The sequence below is a fragment of the Hemicordylus capensis genome, chromosome 5 (assembly GCF_027244095.1).
Source record: "Hemicordylus capensis ecotype Gifberg chromosome 5, rHemCap1.1.pri, whole genome shotgun sequence".
NCBI lineage: Eukaryota > Metazoa > Chordata > Lepidosauria > Squamata > Cordylidae > Hemicordylus > Hemicordylus capensis.
This window is the reverse complement of record NC_069661.1, coordinates 27,937,711-27,951,867: the sequence shown is the minus strand read 5'-3', so window position 1 is coordinate 27,951,867 and position 14,157 is coordinate 27,937,711. Positions and strand designations below refer to the sequence as shown.

The following is a 14,157-nucleotide window of genomic DNA, read 5'->3' as shown; positions in this document are numbered from 1 at the left end:
ATGGAAAGATCCCCTCAGTCTACTAAAGGAACCAGGCAAGTCTAGTATGCTTTACGTCTTGATTTATTGAAATTTGACTATACTAAATAAAATATTACCCAGTTCAGGTTCTGGTCCCCAAGACAGACTCTTAAAATGAACAGCAGTTATATTGCATGCCACATAAATCTAATAAAAACTCAATATAGCATGTTAATAAAAGAATCAAGGAGTTACCTTGAAAGCATTGTCCGTTCCATCTTTCTGCAGCCCACTGAGAAAAGAGAGACATTTAAACACATAACTTGAGTCTCAGCAGAAACTCTTGCCTTGCATACCAGCCTGCATACTTAAGCTTCCTGACAACTGGCTTCATAATTTAAGTGGTGTTTCTGTTTAATATTCCAATTAAATAGCTATATACTACCTTCCTTTGGAATCATATTTCAGTCAGAGAAAAGAAATTAAGGCTGCAATGCAGTGTTGCATTGTATACAGCAAACTGATCAAAAAGGTCCACAAGTTGTGCACACTGAAGGTGGTATTTCTTAAGGTAGTTATGGTGGTTTTGCATAAGAGTGCAAGTACATAAATACTTAAAGTTATGCTCCTGCACTTTGGGAACTCAACTTACACTGGAATAGAACTTGCAGCAGTACAGGTAGATTGGAAACACCAGCATAGGTTTGCACAACATGTGGGGCAATGTGTTTATTGTAGATTTCCAAGGATTTCATATTGAACTATAGGGAGAATAAAATTTCATTTGGAATGCTTATCCATTTCTGAAATTCCAGAAGACCTTTGGAACTTGTTTGGAAAAAATTTGGAGGCAGGGGCAGCCCAAGCTATCTTGCTGCCCCAAGCAAATATAACTCCTCCCATATGGGGTGGGTGCTCAGCATTCTCAGGTCATGCTGCCAAGTCAGGAGCTGGCAAGTCAACAGTGGGCAATCTCAAACTAGGCCCTCAAGCCAGGCAGTAGAAGTGAGACGTTTTTAGCTCATGCTGGGGAGAAGAGGGCAATGAAGAGGCTCTCCTCACACCTAGTGGTATGAGGAGGGAGAAATGAACAGCATGCCACAGTGAGTTTAGTAAGGGCTCTGGCAGCTGGCAGCCAGAAGGGTCAGGATCAGCATTTGCCATTCCTGAACCCCTCCTTGTGCCTATGCCTCAGGCAGCTGCCTCACTCTGCCTCATGGAAAGGCTGCCCCATTTGGATGCATGCTTAGTTTGGTACAGCTGCAGACCACATTTGTCTTCATAAATTGTCTTCCTCATATATTTTCACTGTGAGATCTTGCCACAGCTCAGTGCTTATCACAAAGCTACAATTCCCGCCATGCTCACTGATCTTTTCTGTAAATGTCATTGCTGTATCTTGGGCCAAGGTGGATATGCTTCAAGTCATATTCAAACAGAGGAGAGCAGGTCTTGTGGTAACAAGCATGAATGCCCCCCTTTGCTAAGCAGGGTCCACCTTGGTTGCATTTGAATAGGAGACTATTGTGAGCACTGTAAGATATTGAGCACTGTGTGAGCACTGTAAGATATTCCTCTTAGGGAATGGGGCCCCTCTGGGAAGAGCAGCTGCATGCTTGCATCCAGAAGGTTCCAAGTTCCCTCCCTGGCATCTCCAGAATAGGGCTGAGAGAGACTGCTGCCTTGGAGTCTCTCTCCTTGGAGAGAACCTTGGAGAAGCCACTGCCAGTCTGTGTGTGTAGACAATACTGAGCTAGATGGACCAATGGTCTGATTTGATATAAGCCAGCTTCCTATGTTCCTATGCTCCTAAGTCTGCTCACAAAAAAACCTACAATTCCCAATATATTACTTTGTTCTTTCTCATGAGACTGCACTGCAAAACTGTAGGCCCATGAGCTTTCAAGACTATAAAATTTAAGCAGGAGATAAGTAGAAATAGAGCTCACCACCTCAGGGGTGTAGCAAGGTTGCAGTGGGCCCTGGGACAAACTCCCCCCCCACCTCCTCGCCTTCTTCAGGGGGAGAACGAAAAGCAAGCTGTCACTCCGCTGGTGACCCCTTGTCCCTCAGTGGCCAAGGGCTCATTGTCCCCCTTCTTCAATTATAGCTACACCCCTGCACCCTAGTGAAAATCAAAATCAAAAGTCAGTGTCAGTTTAGAAGAAATATAAATAGTACTGGGAGATTCAACAAAGCCTTAAGTCTAGCTATGTCCTAGTTTCACTTCCTGAAAACTGGAATGTTTAATTCCCATCACTGCATAATTTGAGATGTTCATTTACATGCAAGGGACTATCTAAATGTTGAACTAATGGCACTGTGACTATTCCAGCAGTAAACACACAAGGCATTAGCAACAAACACCAATAGAACCTTTGAAAATACTTTTTTGTTTCATCAAAAGCCACTTGAGGCAGCTTAAATTACGTTTTTCTCAAAGCAAGTTACTGACTGTGACACCAGCTGCTACAGGCACAGATCAGCAGTGCCAGTGCCAGCAACTATCGTGGAGTCAAATCCAAGAGCACCTTTTTCTGAATTTCCTCGAGTAAAGAAATGTGATAGTAATAGCTGAAGTCCCTCCGGTACTTGCCATGCAGCGGTGCTGATACCGCTAGCAAAATTGATCAAGGAGTGGGGAGAACAAATCCCTGCTTTGCACTGCTCGCACTTTGAAGCTAAAGGAAAAGTCATTTTTCATTATTGCAGGTTCTAATCTCAGCAGATTTGCCTCATTATCTGAAGGAAATGTCCTTTCTTATTATAGGAAAGATTGGATAGGCAAGTTTAAAAAAAAAAGGACAAACAAACTCACTTTATAGAGAGAGGCCCCTACCCACATCCTGGAAGGGAGCAGTCATCAAGCAACAGTTGTTTGTGTCCCCAAATAGTTTCCTTGCCTCTCCCACTCCTATTTAAATTCTAAACTGAAAGTTAATTTAGATAGATGCTCAGCTTATTTAAAATTTAAAGACAACCCCTACTCTGAAAAAGTGTCTGTGTAAAAACAGCAGTGCGGGCGGGAGGATGTTTATTGGCCATAAGCATTTTTCAGAACAGGTGCATTTGACTGATATGTGTTAAAAAAAAATCGGGGGGGGGAGAACATTTGGGGCTACAAAAGCATGATTTACACTTAGCAGTCATGGCTTATGAGCTACTTCCATAAGAACAGCCCTGATGCATCAGGCCCAAGGCCCATCTAGCCCAGCATCTTGTTTTCCACAGTGGCCCATCAGAAACTTCTGGAAACCCACAGCCCCCTCTCCTGCTGTTGCTCCCCTGGTGGCCTATAGCAACACCTATCCTCAATGAATTTGTCTAAGCCCCTTTTAAAGCCATTCAAGCTGGAGGCTATCACCACATCCCATGGCAGAGAATTCCATAGGTCAGTTATGTTCTATGTGGAAAAAGTATTTCCTTTCATCACTCCCAAATTTCGTGGTAATCAGTTTCAAGGGATGACCCCTGGTTCTATTGTTGCGAGAGAGCGAGAAAAATGTATCTCTCTTCCCTATTTCAACAGCTTGCCTACTCATATGAAACCTCTATCATTTCTCTCTTTATTCACCATTTTTCTAAACGAAAACCTCCTAGATGTTGTAGCCTTGCCTCTTAAAGAAGGTGCTCTAGACCCCGATCATCTTGGTTGTCCTCTTCTGCATCTTTTCCAGCTCTATAATGTCCCTTTTGACATTGTACATAGTACACCTTCCAGTCCCATCAGAATGGAAGAGTCATGCGAGATAATATAGGGAAGATAATAAAGGAAAAACAATGCAGTGTCACCCCAGGCTGATTTCTGGCTGAGATACACATGCACACACATTATTTGATCTCTCATCAGTTCATTATTCAGTGCGTTATTCAATGCCTAATTGCGCTTAGACCAACATGTTGAATGAATAACACTGAAAACTTGGAGGACTTGATTCAGTCTACCACCATGGCCACATTGTCCACACGGAGAGCAATCCGCATAGAAGTCCTATTTTGCCACCTCTCCCTGTGGCACATGCACACAATGCATCAGACTATCATGAGGAATGGGGGCTTGTGGATGCCTCCTATGACCCCATTCATCCCTTCCCACTCTCTCCTTTCAATATTACTTGGGGCAGGGATTTGGGAGGTACACACAGTTATGAGGTACACACCCCACAATCCTGTGGTGCACTGAGAGCCCATGTGGATGAACTGAGGGTGGAAGGGTGAAACAAGATTTTCCCATCCCCCTGCACATGGATGCCCCTGTGCCTATGGTAGTATAAATCAAACCATTTGAACTGACTTGAGATTAATTTGCATTGACTCATTCACATGTAGCATTCTGAGTACTTCAGCTCATCAGCTTCATAGTAAGGTTTGGGGTTGAACCAAGCATGCAACAGAGGAAGCAGATTCTTTGCCACTAGGCTCAAATTGTGTTTGCATTAAGATAAACCTGCTTTAGTAATCAGTTTATAAAGGATCCCATTCTGTTTTCCAAATGCTCTCACTCCATGCTGAGACCCTAGAGCATCAATGACGAACAGGGGTGTAGGGAGCTTGTCCATGGCCCAAGCTACACCCCTGCATCTGAAGTCAGACACAAGAGGGCGGGGCAATTGCCAAGAATTTGGTGATCAGCCCCTGCAGAGCTTCCCTTCCCCAGTCAGCGGATTGTGGAATTGCTGACTGGGAGCTCCTTTCCCTCACAGACTGCTGACTTGGGAAGGGATTGGCCCCTCCCCCTGGCATCTGATGTCAGAAGCGGGGATGGGGCCAATACCTGGGAGAGGGTCCATTCGGCCCCATCCCTCCACAGTCAGCGTTTCATTGTAACTGGCTGGAGGGGCTTCCCCCCCAGCACAACCAGTGTTTTAGTGAAACACTGGCTGGAGAGCACTGCTCCCTCTAACAGGGATTCCCAGACGTTGTTGACTACAACTCCCAGCATCCCCAGCTGCAGTGGCCTTTGGCTGGGGATTCTGAGAGTTGTAAACAACATCTGGGAATCCCTGTTGGAGATGGGGCCCTCAGCCCCTTCCTCTTTCTTCTCCCCACATCCCGATATCTTTGCTGCAGAAGAACTATATAGACTGAGGGCAGGAAGCATCTTGGCATGCCCTTTCTCTCACTCCTATGCAAATCATATCATACACTCTTCACACTCTGATCAGGAATCAGCAGTTTGCCATTCAGTGGGACAGCTAGAGGATCGTATTGTGCACTTTGTCTACAAAGCATGTGATTTGGCAGAAATGTTTGAATGTTTGAATTTAAAATAATATGTAGACCACCCCAAACTTCCATCTCTCAGTGGTTTACAACAGATGTGTGTTGTCAGATATGTGTGGTTTTAGAAATATATCAGTGGGCATTCCCAAAATCCAATATGGCACCTAAAAATTCAGAATTCAATATGGCCTTGCAATATTACATGTTTAAGTTCACCAGAATCATTAAAATAGTGATAAAAACTGGAGATTTGGCAGACATCAGATATGTGTGGTTTTAGAAAGTAAAGGTAGGAACCCCGAAAATTCAATATAGCAGCTGAACAGCCAATATAGTATTGCAATATTAAATATTTATGCTCACCAGAATCAATCCAATTATAGATAAAGGTCTAAGATTTGGCAGACATGTTGTCAGCTACGTGTGGTTTTAAAAAGAATACAGTTCTAGGACAACTGTATTGGACAACTGGACAACTTTAGTTTAGAATACAGTTCTAGGACAGCTGTATTCAAAGTATTTGAATACATAACCAGCCCTTATATATTTTCTAACTTCTTGGTTTGTTCTCTGTCTATGCTCTGAAATTACTTTTCCCCAGCAGTACACAATATTTGATAGAGTGTGCAAGCTCACCAATGTGATTCTAGAAATGAGGCAGCCTTTCAAAGAAGAATCAACAAACCTACTTGTTCTCCACACCCAAGATATTGCAGATCAGAATTTTGCTGACATGATTTTTACACACTGTGACACAGGTCATAGTTCAAGAGAGCAGTTCAAGCCATTAATGGTGGGACTAAACAATGAAGATGAAAAACCCTTCTATCGACCTATTAAGAAAAACAAGTTGGGTTTCTTAAAGCAGCAGGTTGTTGCTCCACAGGCTACCATGATGGAAGACTGCAATCTTTTCTCACGATTCTTTCTCTCTTGTTAGAACAGACAGTTGAATTTCAAGAGTTTTAAAAGTATGAAATTCAGTTCTCTCCAGCCTATCACTCAGTGACAAAAGGAAGCTTCACACACCTGTGAGAAGTCTCAACTGACTGAAATTCTTGAAGCACTCATTCAGTTATTGAATTCAGTGCTGCAGAAGGAACCACCAGCAGATAAAGCACTGGTGAATAGCCTGCCACCTCAGAGAACAGGAATAACCTTTGATAGTTATGCAAAGGATGTGTTTCTCCGTGCAGTGGACATATTCCACAAAGTACAAGAGATGTGATATTGTATTTGATGTGTACTTGGAGGAGAGTCTGAAAGTAGAGACCGGGTGTGCCTGAGGAAAAGGTCTGAGGAGAAGGGTAGCAGGAATCAACACAGACCCAAATGATTGGAATCTCTTTTAAGAGATTCTAACAAGAAGAGTGAACTTTCCCACTTATTAGCAAAGACAGCAGCACTCTGTGCGGAAGGAAAATTATTGTAATTAAAGGACAAAATGTCATAAACAACCAAGATATCTGTGTAGATAATTTGGCTCCTTGCTCACATGAAGAGGTCAATGTGCACATATTTGTGCATGCCAAAAATGCAGTATCATCGGGTTGTAAGGAACTTTTAATCAAAGCCAATAACACAAACACTGTAGTCATCGCCATATCAGTTCTTCCGTCACTTAAGGAACTTAAATGCCTGTTCCATCACTTAAGAAACATTATGCCTGTTTTAAAACAATTGCCAGTAGGTTTCTGTGCAAAATACAATGTACTGATAATTACCTTTAAAGTCCTAAATGGCTTAGGACCAGGTTAACTAGGAGAACATCACATTCTGCATGATCCCCACAATAGATATTGTTCTATTCTTCAATCCTTGTCTTCTTGGTTCCATGTAATATTCTAATTTTCTGAGATTGTAGATTTGGGGTTTTCATGAGCTGTACGCCATGATCATCACAATTATAACAAATTAAGGCTTGACTTATCTCGCTTTGCATGTAATGCGTCTGTCTCATATATCAGTTTCACCTTTTAATTTGCATTACTGAAATTAATGGACTTTTGCACGATATTCTAATTTTCCGAGTTTCACCTGTATGTGGTCACTAAGAGTCGACACTGACTTGACAGCACTTAACCAATCAATCAAATCACCTATATTTTTTTAAAATTTTATTATTTATTTATTTATTTATTTATTTTTACATTTCTATACCGCCTTTCGTTAAAAGAAAACCCCAAGGTGGTTTACAAAAATTAAAACATACAATAAAAAGCAATAAAAACATCAAGCAATAAAAACCAAGCTAAAAACATATAAAACAAGCATAAAAACAAGACAACAGATAAAAACACACAGAAGCAGCAGTAAAAACGATTATGTAAAAGCCTGGGTAAAAAGCCAAGTCTTTAAAAGCTTTCTAAAAGCCGTGATGGATTCTGAGGAATGAATGGCCACTGGGAGAGCATTCCAGAGTCTAGGAGCAGCAACAGAGAAGGCCCTGTCCCGAGTGCACGACAGCCGGGCCTCCCTCATTGTTGGCACCCGGAGCAGGGCCCCCTCAGATGTCCTCGTCAAGCGGGCATCACACACACCTCAGAACATTTCTGCCAAATGTCATGCTTTGTAGCCCAAAGTGCATAATTCAGCTTATTTTTGCCATTTATCCGCTGATCAATTCACTGAGTCAACTAAGGAGAGAGCAAAGAGAGGGCGATTTCCCAGTTAACTGGAACCACCCCCTCCCCATTGCTTTTTCAATTTAGTAGTGCAGAACTGTGTAACTGCTCTTGTGTTTTTGTACATTAGCATCTCTGATTTTTTTTAAAGAAATCATAATGTATTTTCATTTAAAGGTTTTTATAAAGCAAATAGACTTATTGCAAGATCACTGTTTTTCTTAGATTATTAGTTTTTCATTGCATCTTTGCCAAGCATATATGAACAAAGTAAACATTTATTATTTCTATTTTTAATATCCTTTTTGTTCAGATATATTTTTAATGCTATGGGACCTCAAGTTTCACATACCTTAGGGCCTCAACATGTCCTAATCTGGCCCTGGCCACTGTGGGAAACAGTGCACAAGACCAGTGGATTTGGTCTTTTCATCTTCTTTGTGGTTATCTAAGGCTGAAATCCCTAGCCAGATGGTGCAGCCTGTTATGGGATCATGGACAATATTCATTATGTGGCTGCTTGAAACCACTGTGGGAAATGGCAACACATTTCTCTATGGGACAACCAGACACCATTTTCCCCAGCACTGCAGAATCTTCATAGAGGATTCCCCATTTCACTACCAAGTTCTGTACACCTTCAGAGGCCTCGCAGAATCAACAATTGTTCTGACATATATCGTATTTCAGAATATGTCTCTGCAGTAAGACATATTACTAGCTCCATAAAGTATTAATGGGCAAACAAAGTCATGCAGGTTAGAGAGTGTTTTAGAAATTCCTTCATTTCTCATAAAGATGCATATATCTCCATATTGTATTGTTTTATTCCATTGTTTCTTGATTCCCTCATTTCATGTTGTGGTATTTGTTAAGTAGACATTCTTCTGGTCCTTTTCCAAAGTCCACTGGTTGATAGGTATGCCCAGAAATGGTACCTACATTCCGTTCTTTGTCTGACAGCCTTCAGACATTTTACTTCCTGAGGGACTAACATTGCAGTATTTTTTTTTGTCCATAAACATTTTCCCAATCAGGAGTATTAGCTCAGTTGTCACCCAGATTCTAAACATGTTTACTTTCCAATAAGTTGAAAATAAGTCCAACTTATTCCAGTGGAATTTATTTCAAAGTAAGCATGTTTAAGATTTCAGCCACAATATCTCTCTTGACACAAAGAAAATAAAAATAACTTTGATCTCTCAGAGAGTTACAATAAAGATTTTCCGGGGCAGGTGGAGTGCTAAGGTCCTGCATTATCACTGGAAATCAAGAAGAAAGGAGACAGAAGTCACCTTTCTTGCTATTTGTCTCTAGAATACAAATGTGAATTGTGTTATGATTTTGTCAATATCACACAATGCCTTCAAAATCTAAAATAAATTACTTTACAATCTCAAGGCTGCTATTGATTTTCTAATGATCTCAAATGGAACACATTCCGATTCCAACTCTCTTGCAAATTGCTTGCTCCCTGGAGAATTCCTATTGGATTTCTATTAAAGGGAAGGTTAAAACCATTCCCCGGAAATTTAGGGGGGAAAGGGGGCAGGGGATGAGGCTTTTGAGTGGGCTGAGCTCTCAGTAAATGGGTATTTAACCTCTGACCAATGACGGCAAGCCTCTTTCAGTTCTATTACGCCAACAGCAAGCTACTATAATTAAATAAAAAAACCTGTTTAGAGCACTGCTGAATATGTCCTGGGAATTAAAGCATATGGCAGGAATTGGGGGGAAGAAGACTTTCCATATGCTAATGACCCTTGATGTCTGAAATAAATTAGATCCATTAGAGTTTATGCTCAATAAAAGAAAGACTTTAAGCACTCCAAAGTTAGTGACTCGAGACCGATTTTTGGCTCTGAAATTCAATCTGCCTACTTATTAATTCTTAGTGAGACTCCTGAGCAGACAGGAGATGCAAAATTATAATAGTGTGCTGAATCAGAATTTTAAAGTACCATGGGTTTCTTTTCCTTTTCCTTTCCTTTTTAAAATTAAACCATTTTTCATGTGTTTTTTTAAAGCTCCCTTCATTAATTTGATTTTGTTCCCATCTTTTTTTTTCTTTTAAAGGTTTCATTTACCCTATTTCAACTGAACAGAGAACCCACAATGAATATGGATTTTCTTGTAAGTGTTGTTTGATATTATGTTCTTGGATACTAATTTCCTGCTCCAAGATTTACTCTCATCCCAGTCATATGAGTATCAGGAAGAGGAAGTACTAAATCCAGAGAGAGTTGGTTTTATTTTGCTTGCTTAAAAGAGGCTGAGGATATCAGGGAAACCAGTGCAAATAGTGAGAAAAGAGGTAGACCAGGTGGAAGCAGGAAATGGAAAGGAGGAATGTATCCACATGTCAGCCAAAGAAGGAAATTAGGAAATTGGGAATTGCAAAATTATTGCAAACATTTGATTCTGGTCAAGGAAAAGAAGACAGCCAGATGGGGAAGCTCCCTGGCTGATAGTGCTTCCACTCCTGACTGCTGATCGACAGAGTAAAATAAATGGCAGCATTTTAAAAATGGATCTTTAAGTTCAAGATGGACCTCCATCAGCACAGAGTATATTAAGTCTGATCATTCTCCCTTGGACATCACCTGTGCAGTTGAGAGACTGGAGATATAGATGTAGCAGAGAACAAAAAAAAGCCCAGGAAGTATTTTGGTTCTTTTTAACGTATCCGTAGATAGACAGAATGCAAATTGGTTTAATAATAATTTAGAAAAGGTTGATATATTTGCCTTTTCTAATCTCAGCCTGCTTGAAAAATAATGATGGGAATTTTCCCCTACCCCAAGTCTCCATCAAATTTCTTTCACGTACTCAAGGCTTTCGGTGAGATATCTTGGCGGGGGGAAGTGTGGCACTAAGTATTACATTGGGATTAGTGCAGGAGATATGTTACAAGCAGATAGCGAAAAGTCTCACAAGCTGGCCTGGTTCCCTCAGGAAAACTACAGAAAATCCTGGCTGGCTTTTTGTAGTACTGCAGTCTGTACTGAATTCTGAAAACTGATGTAGCATTGTAGGTATGAGAGCAAACTGAGGGACAGTATCAGGTTCAAATGTCACTGCAGCCATGAACTCTGCCATAGGCAAGCTGCTACCTCTTAATCCCGGTCTCACCTGACCCGACCTGCAATATGGGGATAATAGTGTTGGTCTACCTTTTGAGTACTTAAAATTGTGCTATATAATGCCAGCTAGTAATTCTGTTGTGCAGATACAGTCATTGTTTCATCCTTCATACTTATCCAGTATGCTCTTCAAGGCATGTTGACATTTCATTTTGTTTTCCTGTGGTTCCCCCCTTCTCCTTTTCACTGTATTTTTGTTTAGTCTTAAGTGTGTTGCTGTGTTGCCACCATCAACCCAGAAGCAACCCTTATTTCCTTGGGCAGCTGCCATTAGCCCGCACTACCTGGGAAACTGAAAACTTGAATAATTTTGCACAAAAATATGGGGGCTTATCCTGCACACAAACCTGCACCTGAGGCAGTGCAGTGGCCAGCTGCACTCCCAGCAGCACAAAACGTGTGCTGTTCTCCCCCACTTATATTCCAGCTCTAGCCGTTTCCCCCTACCTTTCCAGCAATTCTCATTGCTACCCACCTAGGTCCTCCCTCCCCCTTGCCGTACTTGCCTTCTCACGGATGGTGGCAATACTGCTGCTGCTCCTGCTCCTCCTCCTCCTCCTCTCACTTCTATGATTTTCAGAAGCAAGAGCACCCTGCCCTCCTCCACACTTGGTTCCTCTCCCTTTCCCTCTGACTTTTGACAATACCAGAGATAGGAATGGGAGGAGAACACAAGCAGTGGTGGTAGCTGGAGCATCATTGCCTGCAGGGGTATAGCTGTAATTGAGTGAAGGGGTTCAAAAAACCCGGGAGCCCCGGATCCTGAGGACCTCCTAGCTCCACGTGTCTCTATTTTCTTCATTATCTCCCTCACTCTGAGAGGCCTCCAGAGAGAGGGACGAACACGGGCCCCCTCTCCCCTAGCTATGCCCCTGATTGCCTGGTAAGTTGGTGGAAGAGGCAAATGGAAGCAGCAGTGGTAGGCAGGGCAGGGGTGCCCTCTGTCACCATAGACAGCCACCTCATCTGGCCTCCTCTTAGAATATGCAATCTAAATTCATATGCAGATTCAGAAGATACGAATACGACCAATATTTATATATCACTTTTCAACAAAAAGTTCCCAAAGCAGTATACATTGGTACAAATAAATAAATAAAATGGCTCCCTGTCCCCAAAGGGCTCACAATCTTAAAAAAAGAAACATTGGATAGACACCAGTAACAGCCACTGGAGGGATGCTGTGCTGGGGATGGATACGGCCAGTTTCTCTCTCCTTGCTAAATAAAGAGAATCACCACTTTTAAAAGGTGCCTCTTTGCTCAGTTAGCAGGGCACACCAGCCATTTCTTCAAGCTTGTTCAGTTTAGATTTGCTTACTTGGTTTTTTTAAATAGTAAAGCATTCAAAAGAAACTCTTTTGTTGTCAAATGTACTGCTGACTTAGAATTGATAATGTCATCATGAATGGCTCTAGTCAGTACCTGTTTTAATAAATTTACCTTGTACATTTGGTTATAATCACTCTGTTGCCTCTTTACAAGGTTGAGACAAAGATAAGAATGTGGGGGGGGGGAGAAATTGGTGGGGGGAATTGTGCTGAAAGGACCTGTTACAGAGCTTTTAAAGTGGATTTTAAAATTAACCTCTAGTAACATCTCTAGGAAATTATGGTAATATGGATGCTTGTTTCTGAACAGTACTGAGGTTCTTTGCCATAGTTAATGTTACACACTTTTGCACCCCACCCCACTTCCTTTCCCCCCAGCTGCTCCAGATTCAGATGATGTCGCTCTCTATGTTGGGATTGTGATCGCCGTGATCGTGTGCCTGGCTATTTCAGTGATTGTTGCATTGTTCATCTACCGGAAGAACCACCGGGACTTTGAGTCAGATATTATAGACTCCTCAGCTCTGAATGGTGGATTCCAGCCTGTTAATATCAAAGCTGCAAGGCAAGGTTAGTGTCTCCTCACCTGATAAAATGTGCCATAAAGAAAACAGTCTCCAAAATCCTATCAAGTATATTTGCAGAATGAAGCCTAGCATTTTATTACAATGCAAAGTGTGTGTGAGTGGTGTGTGTGTGTGTGTGTGCGCACGCACACACATCTGTTTCCTGAAGAAGAGCATGAAACCCAGGTGTTAGTATTTGAAAGCTGAGCAAATGACTGCTCCTAGTTTAGCCTCCCTTACATCATTCTTCCTATTCATTTTCCTGCTTTTCTGTTCCTCCTAGATTTGGTCAATCTAGATCAAATAGGAATGTCCTCAGTGTTGCACAGGGTTTGTAGATAGCAGGGCCAAATCATCCACCTCTTCCTTTGGCCTCACTACTCCACTATGACATCTGTTAATTGTAATGGCCTCAGTTTCATCTCCAAAGAGCCATAACAGCCATCTGTGGCAGACCATTTTTCAAGGGCCTTTCTCAGAGGGGAAGAATCCATCATGAGAAACAATGAGAGCCCGTCTCTCTTTCATTTCCTTCAGTGCTTGGTTTTACTGCATTGTATGTGGTGCAATATGGCTTAGATGCTGCAGTGCCACTAATCCTACACCACTGATAGTGAGGACGCCTGCTGGATCTGCAAGAAGCAGATGAGGGGTGCAGAAGAAGTTTGCACCACATACAATGCAGTGTCAACTGAGGTCAACAGAAGTCAGAAGAACAGCAAGAAGCAGATAAGGTGTGCAAGAGTAGTTTGCACCAACTCGGAGGCCTACAGAAGTCATTAGCTTGCTTGGGTCACTACAGGTCTCTGTACAGAAGCAACATGGCAGTGACTTGACTGCTGGTCCCTGCTTGGCTATTCCCTTATCTATTGCCATTTGGCAACAACAGCTGGCTGGATGTACAGGTTCCCTGCAGGAGACTTCCTCAAAGCTTTTCAACTGCCTTGCCAAATCTTCCCCTCCAATAGCTAGTAGATACTTGCTGACATCCTGACAAATGCTGCATTCTGACTCATGCAGCAATAAGATGTCCAGCTACAGCAGTAGCGTCCCCATTTCAGAAATACAAGTACTTGGGAAAGGGGAGTTGTTTTTTCCAATTTTTCCTCCCACCCCCACCCCTTCAAAAGCACTCGTTGCAATCCGGACATATGTCTCTGAGGACTGTGCCATCTTGTTCTTCTTTTTTTTACTGTGATCCCAAGACTTTCATTCGTGTTTTTGTCTTAATATGTGTAACTTCTCAAGCTGAATCTCATCAGTCATCTGGTTGCCCATTATTTATTATCTTATTTAGTTATTTAAAATAT

The 14,157-nt window shown here is 41.9% G+C and overlaps 1 protein-coding gene across 2 annotated transcripts in view; it reads left to right on the top strand.

Annotated features, from left to right (window-relative positions):
• Window positions 1–14,157, top strand: part of UNC5C (unc-5 netrin receptor C) — a 504,518-nt gene that overhangs the window by 413,054 nt on the left and 77,307 nt on the right. Inside the window, exons 8-9 of one of the 2 annotated variants that reach the window (XM_053255346.1) lie at window positions 9,885–9,941; window positions 12,660–12,851. In XM_053255346.1, the coding sequence (XP_053111321.1) occupies window positions 9,885–9,941; window positions 12,660–12,851 (249 nt within the window). The remainder of the gene's footprint in view (window positions 1–9,884; window positions 9,942–12,659; window positions 12,852–14,157) is intronic. The other variant, XM_053255347.1, reaches the window with a different exon arrangement.